The 24,792-nt window shown below is 36.0% G+C and overlaps 1 protein-coding gene across 2 annotated transcripts in view; it reads left to right on the top strand.

The window, feature by feature from the left end:
• Positions 1 to 24,792, top strand: part of RP1 (RP1 axonemal microtubule associated) — a 198,862-nt gene that overhangs the window by 71,565 nt on the left and 102,505 nt on the right. For both annotated transcript variants that reach the window (XM_072411198.1, XM_072411197.1), the window contains exons 20-26: positions 4,326 to 4,458; positions 8,240 to 8,391; positions 10,472 to 10,626; positions 12,034 to 12,092; positions 15,210 to 15,254; positions 17,725 to 17,888; positions 24,078 to 24,297. In XM_072411198.1, coding sequence (XP_072267299.1) covers positions 4,326 to 4,458; positions 8,240 to 8,391; positions 10,472 to 10,626; positions 12,034 to 12,092; positions 15,210 to 15,254; positions 17,725 to 17,888; positions 24,078 to 24,297 — 928 coding nt within the window. The remainder of the gene's footprint in view (positions 1 to 4,325; positions 4,459 to 8,239; positions 8,392 to 10,471; positions 10,627 to 12,033; positions 12,093 to 15,209; positions 15,255 to 17,724; positions 17,889 to 24,077; positions 24,298 to 24,792) is intronic.

Raw genomic sequence — 24,792 nt, 5'->3', positions numbered from 1 at the left:
AGTATAAGCGGTTGGAAATTTCCCTAGGTGCCAGATAAACATATTACTTGTTCTTCATTTACTACCTGCCTATTTTACATGCTGTGATATAATAGTAGGCATATTTAATATTTTCTAAAGTTTTATTGTGGAATTCCTGTGCAATGGGATAAACTCTACAGAGACTTGTCATATTTATGTGCACATGCACACATCCAGTTGAAATATTTAAAGTGGAACATTTATTAGTGCTTAGTCAGGCAGGTTATTATTGCAGAAAGGGACAGGCAATGTAATTCTGCAATAATGTGTCCTACCTGCCTGATTGCTCCGGGTTTCTGGCAACAAAACTGGGCTGTGCCAGCAATCTCGGATTCTCTTGTGTGTGTGTCAGGAATGATTGAACATCTTCCTGACATAGCCAATCAAGATGGTCAAAGATTGTCTTGGGAAAAAAGAAGAAAAGGAAGATGGTGGCTTCCAGGGTTAGCAGGAGTCTTGGGCTAAGGGTAATGCCTGCACTGCAATAATTTGGGCTACCTTCTGAAAATACTTTTTGTCTTGTTACAGGTATCCACTAGTTTCAACAGTGTGGACAGGAACTTACCTCAAAAAGTAAAGAGATCATCCAGAAATGTTATTTGTTCCTTAGCAGTACCATGACAATGTACCCAAAAATGCCCTTCCTACAGCCCACAGCTGTATACTGTACCTCCAATATGAGATCTCAGGCACTACTGCCTCTGACTGCTAATCTAAACAGATTTAGAGTGAGATTGCACTACTGTGCTGCTCACTGTTCCCCTGGCTAGAGACTGGAAAATGGGAAAACAAAGGCCTACCTGTACCAAGATGGCCACCCCTACACAAAGACAAAGTGCAGGGCAAGTCATGTTAAATCAGTATTGGGGAGAGATCAGTTCTATGCAGACCACAGGCCTGATTGATTTGTTCTTTTCATAAACAGTCTTTGCAATTTTGTTTAGTAAGTCGTGAAAAAAGATCTGCTTGAACTGTATATGAATTGCTTGTGTATGGTGCAGTACCCAGTGGACCTATATCTGTTAAATACCAGGACCCAGAGTATTTTATTATGTAATTGACAGAGATATTGAGCTTTACTTTATTTTAAAAACTAGTAGCTTAGTTACCCAGAGATACACCTTAATTTCTTCCTTTTCCTGGACTTGTTTTTCTTACCAAATTGCAAAATATTTTAAACCGTTAAATAGGAATAATCTGTATTGCTATTCATTTTATTTGTTCACGTTATTTAGGCATTAGAAAAAAACAGGTGTAACAACTTTTTTTTTTGTTTTTCTGATAAAAAATATTTTTATTTAATAATTTTCAACTCGTTACCCTCTGTGCACACATTAATTTTTTTTATTTCTATAGTAACACTTGTTTTAAAATTAAAGTCCCTGGATGTGAGTCTGCTGTAAGGATGTTGCAGCATTATCCCACCCACCCCTCTCTAACCCATCCTGTATCATTAAAGTTTTCCCTTACCTCCTTAAGGAAGATATTCTGATCTCTCCAGGTTTTTTAACAGCAGTGCTTTTTCGTTTTATCATATATTTATTATTTCAGTGGACAGTTAGAGGGAAGTGGTAGGGAGGTGTGAGAGATTGCTTATATATTTATATCAGCATATAGATCAACAATAAACTTTATTCTTCCTACTCTACAAATCTGCATGAAATGTTGCAGCCTCCAATAATACCCAGTCTATCCATGAGGAATTACTGGTTGGCTGATATTACACGAGTGACCACAAGATGTCTCTGGTGTTAATCAATTAGAATGATTCTTGTGTACAAATACATTTATATAGCAGTCCTCTGATCAGAATAAATGGGACAGTGAAGTGTTGAAGAGAGCATTAGAAAATGAACAAGGCATGACATTCAAAAGTCCTTCTGATTTTTTTTCTTAGTTTTTCATTCTTTTTGCTCTATGACATAAAACTGTATATTTCTTCATATTCTTCCAGATTGTCATCCAATAAACATAAACAGATGAACATAATAAGATTGATTTACTAAAAATGTAGGATAGTGTAGATGTTGATATTAGAGCCTTTATTGTGACCACTGACATTACAAAAAGGCTTTACGTAACATTTGTAAGTAGCTGAGGACTGGAGTCATAGGGCTTGATTTAATAAAGCTCTCCAAGGCTGGAGAGAATACACTTTCATCAGTGAAGCTAGGGGATCCAGCAAACCTGAAATGTATCTGGTCCAGACTTGAAAACATTTGCTAACAAAAAGCAAATTACTTTTAAGAAATTAATTTCAGGTTTCAATGATAAAAGTGTATCCTCTCCAGCCTTGGAGAGCTTTAACCTGGCGGTTTGCTTATATAAGTATTTTTAAATGTCAAAGCAGTACATTTAAAGTACTTATTATTTTAAATTTCCCTCCTGGACCTGCCCCCAGCCGCATGCTGCATCCCATGCCCGCCCGGCATCTACGTCCCCTGGCCTCACGTCCCCAGGCATCACCAGGTGACACAGATGCTGGGAGGGCACTGCTGGAGGACGGCGATGCCAGGAGGACACTGGGGGCATGTGGGGACCAGGTAAGCGTTCCAATCTCCATTAAAATTCCACCCCAAGTGTGGCTCGGGGTTACCGCTTTTGGTACTGAAAATTAACCCCGAGCCACACTCGGTAATACTGTCAGGGAGGTTAATTAATCAGGCCTACTGACTGCAAACAGAGTACATGAAACTGCTAGAAATATCTGCTATTGTAGCTACTTCACAAATTATTTTAATATACATTTCTGCTTCATACAACCATCTTAAAAATCACTTATGCCACCTTTACTTTTTCTTTTAGCAAGATTCATAATATAAACATGCAATAGAATGGGCAGCACATAGAGAGTAATATGAAACAAAATGCTAGTTTTTTTTACCAGCGAGTAAGCATCAAATTAAGGAAAACACAGACAACTATCAGCAGGGGCTCTGCTGGCCCCACAATGAGTGTCGAAGGGCCGCATGCAGCTCGTGAGCTGCAAGTGGCACCACAGGAGTTGAGGCTGTTCACTCAATCATGCCTGGAAAAAAGTATCAGCTCTACACTGTTCTTGTTTCATTATACTAAAACATGTCTTTCATACATAGTCCTAAGTGAAAAGAGGCCAATAATAGATCAGAGGTGGGCAAACTTTTTTTAGTCAGGGGCCACAATCTGAAAAAAAATTTGCCAGAGGGGCCGGGTCAATAGTAGAGTGGGCGGGGTTATGCCATCATTATTCCCCTGAACGTGATGTCATGATGACATAACCCTGCCTACTCTCCCATTGCAGGTCTGAGCCTGCGATGGGAGTGTGGGCGTGTTGTGTCACTACACACAACCTGCCCACTCTCCCATCTCTGGCTCAGATCTGGGGACGTGTTCCACAGCTGTGACTGTACACCCCCCCCCCCCCCCCAGTGGGCTCCTTTCCCTGACCCTGCTCGAGGTGGCACCAGCCAGAGCTGTGGATCACCCAGAGAAACATCCCCATTGGGCCGTATACGGCCCGGGGGCTGTAGTTTGCCCATGCCTGTACTAGATAAAGCAGGATATATAGCAGATCAGAATCCTGAACTATAAAAACATTAGCGATCAAACAATTACATGTATATTATAGAAACCCTTATACTGTCTCACAAACATACAACTCAACAAGCTGTGTCAAGGCCAAAGGTGTGATTGATCCAGAGTTTCTAAATGACAGACACAGAAGTAATGTAATTGTACAGTGATCTGCTTTATGACCTGTGGTAATATGTTACTCTCTACATGTGAATATATCATATGAGGCCGGAAATAAGATCTGCTTCTTACAACTATGAGTGTTTATTAATTGCTTTACTTCTGATTTCTGTATAGACGTGACTTGATGTATGACATGACTTCTATAAAGACATACATGGGCCCTGTATTTAAAGCAAAACTACACTAAAAAAGAAAAACACTCACTCAACTTTACTTTTGTAGATTCATCAATCCCTCAAGAGGTTTTCTCTGGTCCCATGTTTTAACCCCCCCAAAAATAAAGAAGGCAGTTGTTACTATATATAAAAAGAGTGGCCTACCCTTTTATGTAAGTTCAAAATTTTAGTTTAGGTCAGCTTTAAATTACAAAATGTTTCCTATATGAAACAAGAAGAAAGTCTGTCACTATGCAATACACCAGATTTATCTTTCTTCAGGCCCCTGATAATGATATATTGTGAATTGCGTGTTTCCACCCCTAAACATTAGATATTCTTTAAGCTTGAATTTGTTGTAAAAGTAAGAACACGCTGAATATGAATTTTACATCACGTCTTGTGTTTTAACAGATAACCCTCCAGAACTTGAGGAATAAAAAAACATATCAATTTGAGGCTAATAAGTGGCTGTCAAGAAACCATGGAAACTTTGAATGTGTTTGTGAGCTTCCTGTAGTGGAAAATGGTGAACCTGTCTTCCCAAGTAAGTAATAGGCCAAACTGAAATCTTTGTTTCTGTGAAGTTTTCTGTGTTCTATGACGTTTCCCCTGGCATAGTTGTGGTAATAACTTATCCATTATGATTTAGGTTTACTCACTAGCATCCTACCTTCTTCTAGTTGCAAAAATGTATTTAATGTACAGTGCAGCGTAATATGTTGGTGGTATATAAATCCTGTTTTATTATTATTATTAATAATAATAATATTAATAATAATAATCATAATAACAAATAAAGGAACATTAAAAATACTAAATGATAGAAGGCTCTGTCCATGGAAATAAACCCCACAACCTCACAGTTTCAAGTTCTTAGCTTGTATAGACAACTTAGATACCTTGTAAAGATAAATGAAATGCACATTCTACCTGTAAAGTGGTGCATCCTAAAATAAAGTTGACCTTTATGTTGATCTTTTTGGACTGCTCTCCAATGTAATAAATACTTACCTGTATCCTCACGCTTAAGATCTTTGCTAATGTGGCCCTAACTAATGCCACATAGCCTTTTGCTGTGCCCTGCACCTATGCATATATTTGTATGGTAATCCCTATTGACCCCCACAGCCGACATATAAGTAATAATTATGTAATAACTCTTGACTTTAGTTTATCCCCTAAACCAATTTCCCATTATCATTCGAACATATACATTTTACCCTTAACCCAAAACTAACTCCTTAACCCCTAACCTGAACCTAGCAATCAATCTGACCTTTTTCTAAAATATAAATCCAACCTGTAATCCAAGGCAATCCAGTTCACTATTTTTTCATGGTATATTATTTTTATAATCACAGGTTTTGACTTTCTTTAAGACAATACAAGTCTAGCACGGCTAGTTTTAATAGTATCTATAAATGTATATATGATTAATATACATACTCATGTTAACGTTCATTCTATGTTGTGCAGAGAACCATAACAAAACCATTACCATAAACATTGTGTTTGAGTTTTATTTCCAGTTTTCTTATTAAATACTGATTGCATGTTTACGAGACTTATAAAATTCTTTCTGCTCTCTCTATTGCTAATCTTTTGTTAATGAGCAACATTTAAACACTCACAGTCTTTACATTAATGGCATTGTAATTTTATATTTCCTCCCATTAAACAAAACCTGTCAAAACAGTTTTGGTTCTTTTACTTTTTTTTATATTTATATGCTGGCTAAGGCCTAGTTTACTCAAGCAATAGCTTGCAAATAAGAAGTATGAAGGGCATCATGTATGGCAAGCATTTATGAAATATTTAGTAAGACTGGACAGCATAAAAAGCTCATTCCCCCCTTCAAAGTCACACAAATACCTGCTAAGCCCTAAATGGAGCTACCTGTGATAGTGTGGCAAAAATAAGCAAATCTTTTAAAAGTAGTTGTCTCTCTATTGTGGCCTAAACAATGCTGCAGTAGGAGCTCATATCTGCAGTCATTTTCCTGTAGAATATCATTCAGCATCAAGCCACACCTAGTATTGCACATTGTTTTTAAATTGACAGCACTATCTCTGTTTCTAAACAATCTCCTTTTCTGTGCTTCTGTTTTCTCTGTTTCTGCAATAATCTATGATCAGCAAACAACTATTGTTCCAAAGACTTAAGCTACGTACACACGTCCAACGGTTCTCGCCCGATAATCAGCTCGGAGCCGATATCGGTAGAGAATCTGGCGAGTGAACAGCACCAGTCGTCCATTGTCTGAACGACCGTCCTGACGGTTCCATGGACGATGGACGACAAATGATCCTAATGCAAGGGAAGGGGGAGAGCGTGTAGCAGGGTGCCCCTCTGTCGTTCCCCCCCTCCTCTCTGCATTGAGCAGAACAGTGCTGTATTGCACTCGTTCATGCATCATGCAGTACTAGTCGTTGGAAAGAATCATGAAACATCCTTTCCAATGACTATTATTGCACGTGTGTTTCCAAATGCACTTGCTTGAAATGAGGGTGCACTTGATCCTGTGAGTTTCTGTCCCCAATAACTGGGGTTTTGATGGCCACAAAGCATAAACATCAGGTCCTGAATTCTGTTGTATTCTGAATTTTTTGTAACACATGAGGCATTAGGTAAGGAAGGGGAAAGGTGTAATGAGTCAGAAGGTTTGTCCTTGGGAAGGAAATTGCATCCACTTTCCATGCATTCTGGGACCGTACACTCCACACAAATGTCTGTGTTTGTGCTGATCCCTCTGATGCAAACAGATTTATGTTTTTCATGTCAAAGAAATAGAATATGTTTACAAATATCTAAGGTTTCAGAGATATAGTTGCTAGAACCTGGTAACACTCCATACCCTCCTTGTGATTGATGTAGTCATCATGCATTTGTCTAGTTTTATCAATTTGAACTTGCCAGAATGATTCCCAGAAACCAGATTAAGTGTTTCACCAGACATGAAGGTCAGAAAACTCAGCAACAGGGATACAGATCAAAGTGAAAATCCAATAGGAGATCTTTCCCTGTCGTTATAAAGTTCAGCATTTTATTTCTGTTTTGCTGTTGGAGAGACCCTGCAATGCACACACACACTTGCCAGGTAAAACAATGCCAACAGGACAGGGAGTATGGATTTGTCTTTCTAATGTGGACCTGAATACCAGTGAAAACCTGACCAATATTCTAAAATATCAAAAACCTTATAAAAAGGTTTAGGCAGGACATACAATTTAAACCTAGAAGGTAAATGTAGAAGTTCTTCTCCTAAGGAGTCCATTGATCCTTGATTGTTGAATAGAATGTGAATATTCCTCATCCCTAAAGGGAAACACTCATCATGATGACTAGATCCTGAAAATCTGGTCTGAACAGAGAAGGGTGGAGACATTTTTCAGATGAGCTAGAAGAACTAAGTGGTCTGACTTCAAACAACCTCTGTAGTCCAGATTCATATTCCTTTATAACATTGTTGTTCTTCTTTTATAACATGGTCCTTGTGGAAGGGGTTATAACACTATTGCTGACAGAATCTTCCTTCATTATGCTGCCAGGGAAAGAAAGTACACATGTTCACTTTCCAGGCTTGCAGGGGAATGGCTGTCACCTAGCCGATTAGCTATTGATAGATGGTGGGGCTTCAGTGTGTGGGGTATTGTTTGTTTAGGATATACATATAAAATGTGTATACTAATTATTATAATAATCATAATATAAAAATACATTTTATAATATTACAGGTTTTTTTATAATATTACAGTTATATCAATTATATTATACAAATTATTTATTATATAAAAAACAAAAACATTTCTTTTAAATAAATGATCTAAGAATATGTAAATACATAAGGGGGACTATATTTGCACATCATATTGTAAGGTGTTTTCTAGTTTCATGAATTGTACAATGGCTATGGACTTTATATTACATATAGAAGCTGACTAACTCAATAAACATGCATGCAGTCGTTGTGGCTAATTCCCCTCTTAACAGATGTTAAGTAAAAAGGTGATCAATAGTATTCTGCCACCAAGATCTCCCTCCACTGGGTTTTCTGCAAATCTCTATATTTTGTACAACAAGTAAATGTAAAATTGATTACATGATTTTTACAGTAGATGTATTATATACAGAATAAATGATTCTGTGTATAATGTATAATGCATATTGACCCCTACAGAATATGCCCTACACTGGAAATCACAAATAATAAAAAAAAATATATAATAAAAACTGTGTTTTGTTTGTTTTGTTTTTTTTTTTACATATGCATTTGTTTTAGAAGACCTTTGGATTCTTAGTAATCAGGGCATGTGTTTGGTTTACAGTTGTGAAATACAAGGTCAGTGTCTTTACTGGACATTTAGATCAAGCAGGAACAGATGCTCCAGTACACATCTGCGTCTATGGTACAAGAGGTGACTCAGGAAAAAGACATTTGGTCAAATCAAATCTGTTGCATCCATTCCAACAAGGAGAGGTAACAATAATTTTAGGTATTCTAAAATAATTGTAATCATTGCTTATAGTAGGCATGTTTCCTTGAAAAGCAAACAGCCAAGGAAAAGCAAAGTGTTATAAATGTTGCCGAGGAAGGCATTTTGAGTAATGTTGCTATATGGTCCTTCCCATATCGATCAATCAGATTGTGGCTGCTGTGGTAAACTTGTTGCTGACTAGTTGAAATGAGCAATATTAGAAACAGTTTTCCTGGGGGGACTGATATACCAAATCAGTGGTCGCCCACCTTTTCAGACCTACGGACCACTAAACTTACGGGCTCCGGATCGCACATACGCGGAGAGACATGTGTCACTCAAGGGGAAGAAACTTCCCCCATAGTGACGTCTGGATGCCAGAACTGGCCCACTCTCCCATCGCAGGTCTGAGTGTCCAGAGACACAACTCGCCCACTGCCCTGAGCCTGGGATCCGTACGCGGACCCCGCTTCTCCTGACCCCGCGCGGGGGGGGCGCAACAGCCAGAGCAGCGGACCACCAAAATTTTTCTGCAGACCACCGGTGGGCAACCTCTGTACTAAATGGATAAAAGGTTAGCCTTGGGTGTTTTCAATGGCTGTCTACCTGAGGAGTATTCTTTAATTCTTTAGTCCTTGAACCCTAAGATTATAAGAATCTCTTACTGGGTAGCCACAGAGCACAAATTATATCGAAGGAGTCTGTTGGCACACAATCCCTGTGCTCAAACCTTTTCTAAGATTGCCTTTTACACATTTTCTTGTTTCACTGGTCATAAACTGGCTTTAAATAAGTTGACATTGTATAATTATAACAGTGGAAAGGAAAGTGTGCAGTTAGGGGCAGTGGCAGAGGAGAAGAGAACTTCCATGTCTGCATTCTCATCTCTGCAGATGTTTTCTTCCAGATGTTTGGTGATGATGGAAGAAAAATATGTGACAGAGAGCTACACAGTTACATAACCAAAAACTCAAAAATTCTCTTCCTGGAGAATGTTGTTCACTTGGTTGGTTGTTGTGAAGGGGTTTCTCTTCACCATGGAAATGATTCTGCGATCATCCACCACTGTTGTCTTCCATGGACCTCCAGGTCTTTTGGTGTTGCTGAGTTCACCAGTGCTTTGTTTCTTTCTCATGATGTACCAAACTGTAGATTTTCCCACTCCTAATATTATAGTGATTGCTCAGATGAGTTTGTACTGTTTTTGCAGCCTAAAGATGGCTTGTTTCACCTGCATGGAGAGCTCCTTTGACCAAATGTTGTCTGTTCACAGCAAAATCTTCCACATACAAGCCATCCCCCCCCAATCAACTCCAGGCCTTTTACCTGCTTAATTGATAATGACATAATGAAGGAATTCCCAACACCAGCCCATGAAACAGCCTTCAAGTCAATTGTCCAATTACTTTTGAGCCCCTGAAATGAAGTGATTGTGTAAAAAAGGGCTTTAGTTCCTGACATTTTTATGCAATCTTTTTGTTCAACCCACTGAATTAAAGCTGAAAGTCTGCAGTTCAACTGCATCTGAGTTCTTTCATTTAAAATTGTTTGAAAAATGTTGTCTCTGTCCAAATATTTATGGACCTAACTGTATATTGTGCTACCTTAAAAAGAATCAGACTAAATAATTGTGCAGAACTATTGTATATAAATACATGACATCCTTCTGCCCACCAAATGGCGCATACCAAAAATAATAAAATCCAAAGATCACAGTCCAGAAAAAGTTGCGTATGAAGATAATGTAGTTAACAGATAATTAGATTAGATGATGAAGGGAAATATTTAAAGCATTATAAGTATTGGTCCTGTAAGTATATATGTACAAAAACATTTACCTAATAAACGGAGAAAGGCTGTCTACAATTATGAAATTCTTGAACCAGTACAAGGCAAGCAAATGTTCAAAAGAGAAGATGCGACTCGGGATATTTCCCTTCTCCTGAGTACACACAGAAAAATCAATTTTCTCATAGTGTAGAAAGACATAGCAATGTAATGCAGACAGAAAGAGCTGGTGCAGGTAAATGAGCGATAGATGTATTATGATTCCTCACATTTAACTCTGCTCTCATCCCTTAGGTTGATGTGTTTGAAATTGAAGCTGTGTCACTTGGGAAACTACAGAAAGTGAGTCTCGGCTGTGAGGCCAGTCACAAGTCACAGTACTGGTATTGTGAGAAAGTAATCATTGGGGAACAGGGCAATGTCTCAGAATACATCTTCAATTGTGAAAGGTAACATTATTCATGCCATCACAACTCTTCTCTGTGCAGTTTTAAAAGCTCTATATCTGTATTTCCTCAAGGTTACTTATATGTTTATTGTCAGTTTTATGGAATCTGAGCCCACCACTAATTCACAACCTGTGTGTCACTCCGGGTTTTCTGGGTAATATTTGTATTTTATTTTCCTACGACAGTACCTGTCACAAAGGCATTCTTTCAGCCCATTTATTTATAAAGTTAAGAGTAAAACTAAAGATTTTTATTTTCATTCCAACTGAGATTCACAGTGTTATACATAATACAGAGCAAGGCTAAAGCTACAAATCAGCAATGTTGTTTCTGTACAGAATGTATAACAATGGTAAAAGTGATTGCCTGGTGTGGTAAATAAGAATTGTTTGTTTGTTAACTTCTCCTAAAATCTGTGCATTTTAGACTCTTGAAACCTTTGGGCAGCCAATGGATGTAGAATCTCCCTTGGTGCTAAAAAAGGTTTATTCTACAGTATATACATCTATATTCAGAAATAAATATTCTGGTAGAAAAAGAATGAATGCATTGAGTCCCTTTTAGGTTGCTATTACATTAAGAAAGAATTGGTAAACAGAACATCAGATACCGTAAATTAAAATCACAAATTAACCATCAGCCATAAATAATTTATTAAATAAGGACACCACCGAGCTCCTTTTAAAGAATTTTTGACCATCAATTTATTTAATGTGTCCTTACTGGTGCACATCAACTAATTTACTTAAATTATAAATCATGAAATAGTCTCATGCCAACTACTAGACAGGAGAGCCATGTAACAAAGCTAGGAGGGTATGTGCTAGATGCAGGCTATTTAATCATATGTATCATTCAAATTATTTTACACCTATTAACTCCTCCCACCCAGCCTAGGGGAATGCCATGTCACCACAACCCCACTATACCTAAACTAATACATTTTTTAAGTATATAACATTACTTAACATCTGGAACCTGGAAAAAAGGAAATACCAATAGCAAATTCTAAATCCTAATAATTCACAAATTTAAAAATTTGTTACATAAAAATACCGTGAAATCTAATTTTTTTTTAACTTCAACATTAACTAAAACATTCTTTGGTGAAGAATTTTCCTGGTCCATGTGTTTTTAATGGCAGGGGATCACTTCTCCACCAGAGAGTATTGATGAATTTCAGATTTCCTGCTATAAATAGACCCCTCATAAATAAAAATGTACCTAAAAAGAAAAAAGGAATTATAACTACCTTGTTTCTGACATCACATCTTTTGGGATAGAATGCAAAGCATGTGAATCCTCAAAAGCACAACATATACTTTAGGGGGGAGTCCACATAAGGAGTAAAAGGATTACCTTTATTATATGTAAGCATGTTTTATCATTTTTTATTTTTTTTGCTAGGTGGCTTCCATTCATGTCCCAAGGCATTCTGCATTCTGAAGTAGAGCTTATGGTGCAAGGTAAACTTTTTTAAATTCTTAGATGAAACAAGACATTTTGTATTCACTGTATGCTAATTAAAAGTGTCCTATAATACATGAATTATGAACAAATTAAGGGTAGTTTAATTTGTACTAAATTCTTCCAACTTCCAACCCCCCTCACAGTCACACAACAACCACAAACTACACAAATTGGACCTTTTTTGTAGGCCCTCCAAGACTGGAGAAGATAGACTGGGTATTTCAGTAAACCTGGATATGATCCAGCCCAGGATTGAAAATATTTGCCAACTAATAGCAAATGGTTTTTAAGAAATGAAATCCAGGTTTGCTGGATCACCTGGGTTCTCGCAGGATAGTCTATCTTCTCCAGTCTTGGAGAAATCAGGCCCAATAAGTCTGTGCTCCAGTAAAAACTCCAGCATATGGTGTTGGTTTGAGAGTTTGTTTTTGCATTTCGCATAAGCAAACTATCATTTATGTAGATTTAGCCCTCTATACAGGCAATAGTAAGAGGCATAGTTGATGAAAGCAGTAGAGCATGTTTACTTTTAAGGGAAATTTAATTAAAACAAATTTTAATCTTTTTTAGTGAATAAAATAAAATAGTGAAAAAAGTGAAAATTCAATCTGCAAACATTTGCATAAAAATGATTACATAAGATGTGATGATAAAGCCAGCACAACGTCAACTCATTCATTAAGTTAGATGAATTTTCTCTCTGCAAAGGAAATTTACACTGAATAAATGAAGGTATGCTTACTTAGCTCATCCAGTCATGTGCAAGCAAAATCCAGTTTTACTGAGCTGTCTCTACACATGATTGGCCATCCTTTACAAAATATCTTTTCATTTTTATTATTTACTTAGATGAGTTTTTTTTTTTTTTTTTAGTAAATCGTGATTACTGAGTCAACTTTGTACATTTATTGCTGTTTTGGATCTTGAATCACTCTCTAATTTTCCTAATTTTTTGAGTTACCAGTATGATGTTTTCAATGTAAAAGGTTTGGAAAAAGGTTAGATCCCAGGTACTTTATAATCAGTGATTTTATATGCACAAAAAGGAATTTCTAAAAATAGTAAAAAAAAATGATATTATCATTTATAAGGTCATTTAGCACATTTTGGGAATGCATTCAAAGTTCTTGGCAATAAAGCTAATTATTAAAGTTGCCCCATTCATCTATAAAAATGTTTGGTGTATGAAGGGTTTGTAGATTGGATATCTTCAGCAAAGCAGCAGACTTTGTGTGAGAATTTTAAGCTGTTAATCTGTCCTTGGCAGCTGTAGTTTTTGTAATGACATTTACCAAAGGTTTTCTTGCATTTCATCTTTCAGAGTAGGAATCAATAGCTGTTTACATATGGTAAAAATTCTAATTTTGACCTAATGGTTTAATTCTTTGAAAAGCTTTGCCAGAGGTCACTGAATTGGGGTTTCCAATTCTGACATTTTGTACAAAATGCTTAACTTGTCAAATGTAGTTAGAAAAGCATATAAACCAACTATTGACAGGTAACATTGGTAACTTGCTGCCAAAGGAAACACACAACATTGGTGTGGCCTATGAATATTCTCATGTTGGTGTATGCTGTGGGACTAATCACATTTTTCTTCACATTTTTGGGGAGGTTAAAAATTTTTACTAGAGTAATTTTTTTTAAACATAAATATTTGGCTCTGGTAAATCATGTTATATTTCGTTGCACATTTATTTATATAAATGATTAATATCAAATACCTTGCTTACCTGTAATTATAGTGTAACCCCTTGAAAAAACTCTCCTTAAAACTAGCCTTTAGCTTCAGCTTAAACTCTGTATATAATCTAAGTCCAACCCCTACACTTTACTTTTAAGCTCAGCCTTATCTTGTAACCTAATTTCCTTGAAAAACCGTATTTCCATATACGTACCAATGTGTTTCGTCATGGTTAGGCATCCTCAGGGGTACATATACAAGTATTATATATATATATATATATATATATATATATAGATAGATAGATATTTGTATACAGTAAAGTACCCCTGAAGAAGCCTAACAGTGCCGAGACGCATCGGGTTGTATACGGAAATATGGTTAAAAAAACTATTCCTGCTAGTGCATATCTGTATAGTAATTGGTATCCCAGTTCTGTGATTAATAACAGAACAGGGGATATACAGTATCTGAATCTTCTGAATAATTGTGTATGAATCTGAAATATGTCAATACATAATAATTAATTGACTCTGAGCCTCCAACCTCTTTCTTTCCTCTCAAACATTTTGCATATGCTGAAATACTGTTACCAGTTACTATATTTTTATCATGAAAAAGGATATCGTGAGCAAGATGGGTTAAAGAAAAAGTCTTTCCTTTTAAACACACATGGTCATTTAGAAATCTTGGCTGTTCCATAACGGAAAAGATGCACTTGCTGGTAAAAAAAACATGAAATACTAATATTCAGTAATTATTTCCCTGACTAAATGGCCCTCACCAAAACAAATATACATTCCCATTTAGGTGAACCTGTGACCAGGCTATAGAAGTTTTCTCAAGTTTTTTCAAGTATTTACATATTCTTATATTATTCATAGTAAATCAGCTTTACAACCTAACATTACTGAACTCCGTAGCTGCTGGCACTGGGTAGTAATTCATCTTCAAAAACACAGCAGAAGCACTGATTTTGTTTCTGTCCTTCCCTCAGCAGATCAGTGAACATTTGTTTCCCCCTTTCCGCATCCTTACCTCCTAGGTCATCTGCTCTGAGTTTACATTAAAAATTAAAGGACTGAATGGCTGATGAGCCACTCTTAAGATAATTGAGCAGGGTGAGCTGAGCTGCTGAGAGCATAACAGTGCCTAGAACTACAAAGGTTATAGAGGTGTTGTAAATATTTATATATCCATAACATGAACAAGAATCACTTTAGGACAAAAATGCTGGTACTTAAAAACCAACATGAAGTTTGATTTTCTGAATTGTTGTAAACTAGAAATTTTCCAAATAGTTACTGGCCACTTGATGTGTATTTTGTTAGATTATGCCATATGTTAGCATCTAATCTGTGCATTTTAACACATTTTTGACATTATTGCAATTAATTATTGTCATAATTAGTTTATTCTGGTTTTATAGACATGGAAGTGTTTTCCAAGGTGACATCACCTACAGAAAACAATGGTAAGATTGTTTAAAATGTTTTATTTATGTCTGATCCTGTGAATCTATTGTTACCATTCTGATGAATTATCTAATGTTTACCATTCTATTAATTGCATGTATAGTACAAAGCACAGGGGACCTTGTAATGCTGTAGACGTGGAGGGTGCTTGCATTATCTTAGAACATTAGTACTTATTGATTATTTTATAGATCTTTCTGCCTTTCCAAAGTGTGTTCTGGGAATACAAATTACTAAAAATGTTAAGATTTCAATTTAATATTTTTGTTGGAGACCTAAATTAGCCCAAACTAACATACCTTGTCTTGGTAGGGATTTCTACTTCTACTATATTTCCAGTGGGCCGATATTTGAGTTATTATTGCAGTGTTATTTTTATATCATTTTGTTGTATAATGTGTTTAATGTATTTTTGTTGTCATGATAAACCTAAAGATTTGCATATTTACCATCACAGGAAGCTGTCAAGATCAGACTGCATTGTTTTCAACAATTTTGATTCATTTGCAGATGGGAGAGTGCATGTGGGGTATACGCTATGAGCCTAGATGTGGCCTTCTATACTAGCTGCTGGGGGTGCACCATTTTATTCTGGTGACCCTATAAAGAGGAAATTGCTGTAATACAATTTCATGAATTAGTTGAGAATCTGGATAAACTTCTCTCTGGGTGTTTGCTTTATATAGAGTGACCCCAACAATTTTATGATGAATAATTTAAAATACAATTTTTGTTTTACTCACTCAGCACTCAACTTTTCATTGTTCATAGTAAAACCAATGGAAAATCACTTTTCAGTTTTTATATATCTTTAAACACACCATACATTAAAATCTATATCCAGATTATTGATATAAAAAAGATTTTGAGTCATTAGTTTCAATAATGTACTGTAAAATTTAAAAATACACAACTAGATCATACTTTTCAATGCTTTTGGGGGACAGTGCCGGTGCAAGGGGAAGCTTTGCAGCAGGAAATGTTTTTTTTTACCTTACTACTGACAGATCTATTCATTTGTATTAATATTAATAGGCAGTAATCATATAGCGCCAACATATTAGGTAGAGCTGTACATTAGATAAAATGAATATAAGCTGGAGCTGTCCTTTAAGCTTGGCAACCAGGTCCACCTACCCTATGAAGAATAGATTCTTATGCTGCTAGGTAGGTTGGGCTCTGACTTTTTTAATAGGCTTTTGTGGGAGGGAGACTGATTTTTTGATTCATATGGATAGGAACATTCACGTTACTGCTGATAGGTATAATGCTGTTGAAAGATATAGTATAATGCTTTATGACAATATACATTTCTGTTTGGGTGGTATGTTTTAAAACTAAAAGCATGCATCTACTTTGACATGGTGCCAGTGAATGCTGAGTACCTTTTAGAATCTTTGTAAATTACCTGGCTCCTATATTTACTATAGCCAGTCTTTCATGTGAGCTGTATGTCAAGGGAGCTGCACACCTGGAGGAATGCCAACATTGCAGCCCTTTGTTTTTACATTTTGAATGATCACATAAGACCATTTAGCAGTCTTTTTGTGGATGTTATTTCAATAGCCTGTCATGAATGCTGAGAACAAAACCATAAAAGAATTTGCCTAGACGTTTGTGTAAATCCTTGCACCATGTACTGAGCTTTTTTCAGCAAAGTAGTGTAAAGCAGAAAAGTATTTAGTCAAATCTCTGGGAAAAAAGGATGCATTCTCCTGTACAGTAGCAGTTTAACTAAAGCTGGCTATCTACAGTCCAGATTTTACAGATCAAATATGAATAAAAATGTCCAGCAATAAGTTGAAATGCTTTATCTCATATATGTTGCTTTGCTGTTTTAGCAACTGGGAGATTCAATCATTTAACTGTTTATTTTAATCTTCTTTTTTTCCCTTAACCTGAATCCATTCTAAGATCAATTTTTAAAATCGTTTTATACGCACCTCATGAACACTGCTTTCTGTAATACTGGACTGTGAGCTCAGTAACACACTTTATGATACAACTTGTAGCCCCGTACACATCTCATTTGAAATAATAAACTGTTATAAATAAGACTGAACTCCTGGTTCATACTTTATCACCAGAATTGGGTTGAATAATGCTGGTTATCATTCAATCCAACAGTAGACTTGCAGTGTAGCAGAGTTTTTTAGAGGGGCAATGCTGGAGACAAGGTGAATGTTACATTAATAAAGAATAAAAAAATTTCAATATATGTATAGGAGATAAAAAAATGAAGTGTGATGATGATCTATTGCAGTCCATTAGGAGGTAAGTGACACATAAAGTTGCATCCTGAATAGGAAAGCAAACATGTCACCTGATGTTCATTCATGTGTATTTATTTCAATCTTTTCCCTGCTTCCCAATTTTATGCCAAAAATATGCAAGCCTGTTCATCTATTTATTCTCCAATTATACGTTTTTTTTCTAAAAACACTAATATTCATATTTCTCCTATTGCAGACGGAGACTGGAAAATTACCGTTGTCACCGGTAATCTCCCCAACTCAGGCACTGATGCCACAGTGTTCCTTTATGTCTATGGTGAAGGGTCAAATTCTGGTCCTATTATGCTAGGATCAGGGAGTCATCAGCTGTTTAATGTGAATAGTGCTGATACATTCCAGGTATGCATCTAGCATAGTGTTTGTTTACAATGTTGTAATTACCACATTTACATAAACAGATAGTTATTAGCCTGGATAAAAAAAAACAGGCAATAATTAGTTCTCATCATTTTTAAACTGTGCTTCGGGTTGAACAAACAAGCTTCCTTTTTGCATTTGAGCTTATTAAGTTCATAAGAAAAGTCTATTAAACGTACCGTCCATTGAGGTATGATGAGTGTGGCATCTTCCTATCAATAAATGATGTGCCCTTGTTATGAAGATCTCTGATTATTAAATCTAATTTATTTCTAGATACCATTATACTACAGCTACCTTGCCTGAATGATATTAGAAATCCTATGTGGATTGCTAATTTTTAGTTCACTCATTGGGTCTGATTTATAAAAACTCTCCAAGGCTGGAGAGGATACACTTTTATCTGTAAACACAGGGTGATCCTGCAAACCTGGAATGAATGTTGTCAGGATTGAAAACATTTGCTAACAAATAGCAAATGACTTTTAAGAAATCCATTCCAGGCTTGCTGGATCACCCAGCTTCACTGTGGAAAGTGTATCCTCTCTAGCCTTGGAGAGCTGTATAAATCAGGCCCTAAATATTACTGCAGTATCTGCTGCTCAGGGATGACCATATAATCAGCTACCACAGAATCTCAAAGCAAAAGTATGTCATTTTGGCCTGATCTTTTTTTGACTTTTAGATATGATGATACATTTACATTAGTAAGATTGTGCAAAATAATGACATGCAGTCAATACATTAAACCAATAGCAAGGAGACTAATTAAAATCTGCCAGTTCACAAAAAGATTGTTGTAGAGTTAGAGGGAGTGCAGAGAAGGGGAACTAAACTAATAAAGGAAAAGAAGGAGTTTAGCTATGAGGGGAGATTAGCTGAACGGAATCTATTCTTCCTTGAGAATGGATATTATAGGGGATATGATCACCCTGTATAAATATATAAATGGTTCATATAGGGAACTCTCTTCCCAATGATGTACTTTGAGGTGATTACAAAGGACAAGGAGGCACTCTTTGAGTCCAGGGGAAAAAATAATAATTTTCAGATAAAGAAGGGATTCTTCACTGTAAGGTCTGTTAAAATGTTGAAAAGGCTCCCTCAGGAAGTAGTTTTAGAAACTATAGTAAACTGCTATAGATTGCTTTAAGAACAAGCTGAATGCTTTTCTAGAAGCACAGAATATAACTGATATTAAGGTTTCAAAGTTGCCTCACAGATCCAGAAATAATTTTTTACCTGTTGGAGCAAATTTAACTATGTTTTTTTTGCCTTCCTCCGGATCAACCGTCTATAGGGTTTTTATCTGGGATAGGATTTTTTCCCTAGTGGTTGATTTTGATGGACTGGGTCTTTTTTCAGGTATGTTTTTTGTATTTGGAAATAATCTTTCTATCATACAAAAGCATAAAACAAAATGCTTGTCAAAATCACAACTTTTAAAATAACTAATATTAAAAGTTTAAAAACATAAGCAACATAGATAGCCTTCTCCTTATCAATGACTATAACTTGCTCACATTCATTAAGCTAAAACGTTACTATATCGGCTTCTGTATGTGTTTCATTTTCCTTCTCTAAAAAACCTTTTCAGTGTTTTATCCATGTATTTAATTTACCTTAGGCCACAGAATAATGTCATGCCAGATAATGTACTGGAATTCAACCAGCTCCCGTTAAAACTGAGATGGAATTTAACACATTGCCTAAAATGAGATCTTTCAGGAAAGTAATTGGAAAGACTGACTTAATTTACTGTATGGTGTTGGTGTTTTATGTGTGGCCTCAGCTTTGGCTGCCAGTACTATCACCCGCAATGCGATCCCCTCAGGAGGTTCTCTCTTTGTATTTTCATTGCTGTCTCCATCATTCTTCATCACATTGGATGCATTAGTAATTGCTTACATTAAGAACAAGTGACATTTCTAAATTCAAGATCAAAAATGAAGAACAATAACAATCCGAGAAAATAGCTGATTTTTTTCCATTGTTGCCTATAGACATTTAGATTATATTTTACCTTGAAATAAACTTTAGAAGCATAGAGGCCATGTTAGTAAAAATGTTAGTTGACTAGCTTTAAATGCTTTAAAGTCTTTGTCTAATACTTGCACTGTCACTTTCACATAAGTCACGGACCTGCAAAAAGTATACAAATAGGTTGGGTTCATACTTTTTTTTACTATTTTTTCACAACCTGTTTTGAGTTTTTTATTTCAATGGGTCTGTGCATTATCCTCACGGGTTGTAGTAAGCAGTAGCATTGTTGCAGTTTTTTTTTCTATGCTATATGTAATGTACAGGGCCAGTTTGCTACCCCTGCTACCTCCATAGGTGCATAGTTGTTTTTTACCCAGTGACTCACAGTATTAAAGGATTGACATGTCATTTTCAAAGAATACACCATTCCTGATTCATTCCTTAGAGGCTCATATAACAATACTCCCCAAGCCAGGTAAAGATAACTCTATATGTAGCAGTTACCGGCCCATCTCTCTGACCAATATGAGATATCCAGATTTATTCCAAACTTATTGCCTATCGGTTAAAACATATTATTCCTTCATTGATCCAACTGGACTAGACTTTTGGCCGAGAAGCACACAACAATACTTTAAAAACAGCCTCCCTGATACACTGGGCACAAAAAAAGTTGATTGCCACTTGCCTTCTATCAGTGGATGCCAAGAAGGCATTTGACCGGGTGGATTGGACCTTCTTAGAGGAAACACTCTTGAAAATTGGGCTAGGACCTGTGCTATTTGATAAGATATTGGCCCTTTATACCAACCCATACCCCAAGGTAAGGATTAATGTAGTATTAATGATGTATTTTCCAATTAAAAATGGAACAAGACAAGGCTGCCCATTGTCTCCGCTTCTATACATTCTGACAATGGAACATTTAGGCCAATGCTATACGGGACAACCCAGACATTAAAGATCGCCTGATTGATACTCAACACCATAAAATGTCAATTTTTGCAGATGACATATTGTTGTACCTTACTTCTCCCTCTATATCCATTCCTTTGCTATTGAAAGAATTTGACCATTTTAGTGGGGGGAGTAATTTCAAGGTCAGTTATGACAAAACTGAAGCCATGGGCATTTCGATGTCCCACAGATTGTTCTACAATAAAAAAAACTAATTTCCCATTCTGGTGGCAGGATAAATCACTCAAATATTTGCGCATACCCAGTGATTTAAACTCTATGGCAGACAATATAGGCCTTTACTCCACAGTATTGAAGGTACTTTGAAGACATATTCTGTGTTGTACCTATCATGGACAGGTCGAATTAATGTGGTAAAAATGGATATTTTACCCAAAATCCTATATTATTTCTATACAGTAGCGACTCCACCTCCAAAATATTTTTGTGCCCGCTTGCAGCGTTTGATTCGCTCTTTTATATGGTCTGGGAAGACATCACGGATCAGTAAACAAATTATCACCAGGCAGAAATCCAGAGGTGGACTCGCACTACCAGTCTTTGGTCTGTATTATAAAGCAGTTATTCTACACTTGATATTGGACTGGGCACATGGTAGGGAGTCTAAAATGTGGGTGACTCCAGATGAATTTTTATCCATGCACCCTTTGGCCTCTCTTTTATGGGTTCAACCCCAGACAAGGTCGTTACCTCCACAGAGGCCACCATCAGTGGTATATATTCTGTCGATTTGGGATTCATTGGTGCAACATAAGTTTTTATCATCTAAACCCAGCTCTTTAATTCCACTTTTTGGTAATCTGAATTTCCCTACAACTATGGAGTCCACCAGATTTCTGGCTTGGAACGCTGAGGATGCACCTACACTTGGTGAAATTTTAAGAAATGGTGAATTACCTAACTATGGTTAAATACCTAATTATGTAACTTCCCTAAACCCTATTTAATGTTAACAGACAACCAACAGCTTTTGAAAAGCTTCTGTTTCAAGGGAGCAAGGTTGGAAGGATGTTACAACATTTTTAGTAGGTGGTATAGATGCCCCATGGATATCCATCAGTTTGATTCTACATACACAGCAAAATGCTGGAGATGTGATCACCCCATATCTGGAGTTCCTGTCCAGCAATAGAAAGCTTTTGGGATAAGATATTTAAAATCTACAACCATATTATGGGAACGGACATTCAACCACACCTAAATATCACACTCTCGGCTATGTTACCTGGCTCCTTTAAAACTATTAGGAGAGGTCTCCTTCGACATTTTATTATAGCAGGCCAGAGAGTAATAGCTAGACATTGGGGCTCTATGACAGCTCCCTCTATTGCTGAATGGATGTGTGAAATTAATGAACTTGAAGCTATGGAATCTCAAATATTATGGGAAATTCATGGTTCTAGAGATAATATGTCATGGGACACTTGGACCTATTATAAAAACTCTCAGTTCAGGCTTATCTGAACTAACTCCGTTTTGAGATGTTAACTGTAATTATGTGTACATATATGGAAAAGTGTACTTACCTTTGTATTTTTGGATGAGAAATTAAAGGTTGTGTTTTGTGCTATATGCCCCCTCCCCACCTAGTTCCTCGTGTATTAATTATTTTATTTCTTTTTTACCTCCAAAAATTTGAAAAACTTGCTTTTTTGAAAATTTGTCTTTTTGTTCTGCCCTTGTGTTTTATACTTTATTTTCTTGTATTTTTTACGATGAGTTATTATAATCTTGTTTATCATTCAATAAAAACGTATTATACATAAAAGAAAAGTGTCAGAACAGAGGAGGTATTTTTTATGATTGCCTTCTCATATATATACGGAAGTCTAACACATATACTCCCTCAACAGACGTCTCTTACTCATAAGCTATAATGAATATATTATGTGCAATACCTTAAGTATTATTAAATCCTCAAAATTAACTGAAAAATGAGCTTCACAATCAAACAGCAATACGTTGTAAAAACTGTTGTGTGTTTGAAAATGTACAGTATATTTAGTAATGTCACAGCTATATCAAATGTTGATTGTATCCAATTTTCTTTCAACAGAACAAAATTACAAATAATGAAAGGTGGATGATTGGTTTCTAAGTTAAAAATCTCCACTTCCTTATAAAGTGCATTATTTCTTCCTAAACCAGAAGATATCACAACACAGACCCTGAAAACTAGGTTTTTATTTGCCATTTTAATATAGGGTATAGAGCCAAGCAAAATATTCAATGATGACATGTAAATGCATCACATTTTAGGATGGGACATTGTGGTTTCCGGTGCGTTAGTGGAAAGTATTTTTTTCAAGTTCAAAATGTGGAATTTTTTTGTAAATGGGTTTAGGGGCCACTTAAAACAATGAACACACACATAGAATGCTGATAACTCCATCCCCCTGAAGTTTGAATTTACCTAATTAAATATAGATATACAGACCCAAATCTTCAAAATGCAGGCCTGCCTGGCACTGCAAAGCCTTTGCATAAAAAGCCAGCAATAAACTCCAACTGTGTATGAGCATCACTTGTCCCAATCATTCCAATGGCTGGTTTATACTTATGGGTACTCCCGTTCTTCCAAAGCATCAATACCTGCTGGCCAAAGGCAAAACTTTTGTTTGCAAAGACTATCTTGTGTCAGGCTTCCATTAATGTGTGTGGATTGCACCAATGATAACAAACAAGCCTCAAACAGCTGTATAAAGTTTGAAATAAATGTCTGGCATATTAGGCTGTATCTAAAGGCATAGGCCAGTGATTTTGGATATACAGTTAGACCAGGGCATGTAAATATATGAAGTTGCATGGCTCTGCCCACTATCCAAAAATGAGATAATGAAAATAAAAAAAATGAAATTATACTTTTATATATGGGATTTGTTTTAGGACATGTTTTATTTAGGCTTCACACTTCTTCATTTGAGTGCTTTTTGGTTTCCTTTAGTCTACCTAACTATAAACTGTCAGTTCAAACTTTAGTTAGGTAAATGCACACATATATGGTAAATATAATCCTCAGACTCATGTACAGTAATGCGTTAAACACTTGACAATTACGTTGCTATTTTTAGGCCAAACCCATTAACCTTTTGGATGAACATTCTTTTCATTTATAAAATTTGGTGTACATGGTACATACATGGTGGATGTACTCTTGGATTTTTTACATCCAATATTTTGAATTCTTTGTCATATTAAACTTTTTTTTAGGTAAATTTAAATGACTTGTCAAGACCATTCAAAATACGCATTGGGCATGACAATTTAGGAGACAATCCAGAATGGTATCTTGAAGAGATAAGACTGCAGAACCTTTCTTCAGATCTGGAAATTCACCTACCTGTAAATCGATGGCTTGGAGAGACACAAGATGACGGAGATACATGGAGGGAACTGTTTTTGCCAATAGCTGGAAATGATCCATTACCATGTATGTATTTTTTAGTTTTTATTTTCAGATATAGGGGTTTTATATATATATATATATATATATATATATATATATATATATATATAAAACTGTTAACATGTTTAATAACATAACTAGTTGTAAGTTGGAATACCGAAGGAACCACCGCACAAAGGCCAAAAGCTTGAGGTGGCGGAACCAGTTTATAGTTGGGGGCTACTAGAAGCATCCGCACAAGAACAAAAGCTCTAGGTATATGCTTGACAAGATTCCAGAATTCATTAATGTGAGTTTTCATGATTCCACTGTGGTGTAATGATGCACCTATGCTTCAGACATTAAAGATAAAATTATTTTGCCAGTCTTTAATCTACTGTTTTCAATGCTAGGTAATAAATGTAAAAATTTTGTCTCTACAGAGAGATTCAAATACCGGTATTTAGGTCAAAGTTTGCTTATGTTGTTTGAAAAAGAGAAACTGAGATTTGTGAAAAATTCATATCATATTTAATGATT

Source organism: Pyxicephalus adspersus, chromosome 5 (genome assembly GCF_032062135.1).
Source record: "Pyxicephalus adspersus chromosome 5, UCB_Pads_2.0, whole genome shotgun sequence".
Classification (NCBI taxonomy): domain Eukaryota; kingdom Metazoa; phylum Chordata; class Amphibia; order Anura; family Pyxicephalidae; genus Pyxicephalus; species Pyxicephalus adspersus.
Note: the sequence above shows the minus strand (reverse complement) of the source record. Positions and strands in the feature narration are given on the sequence as shown.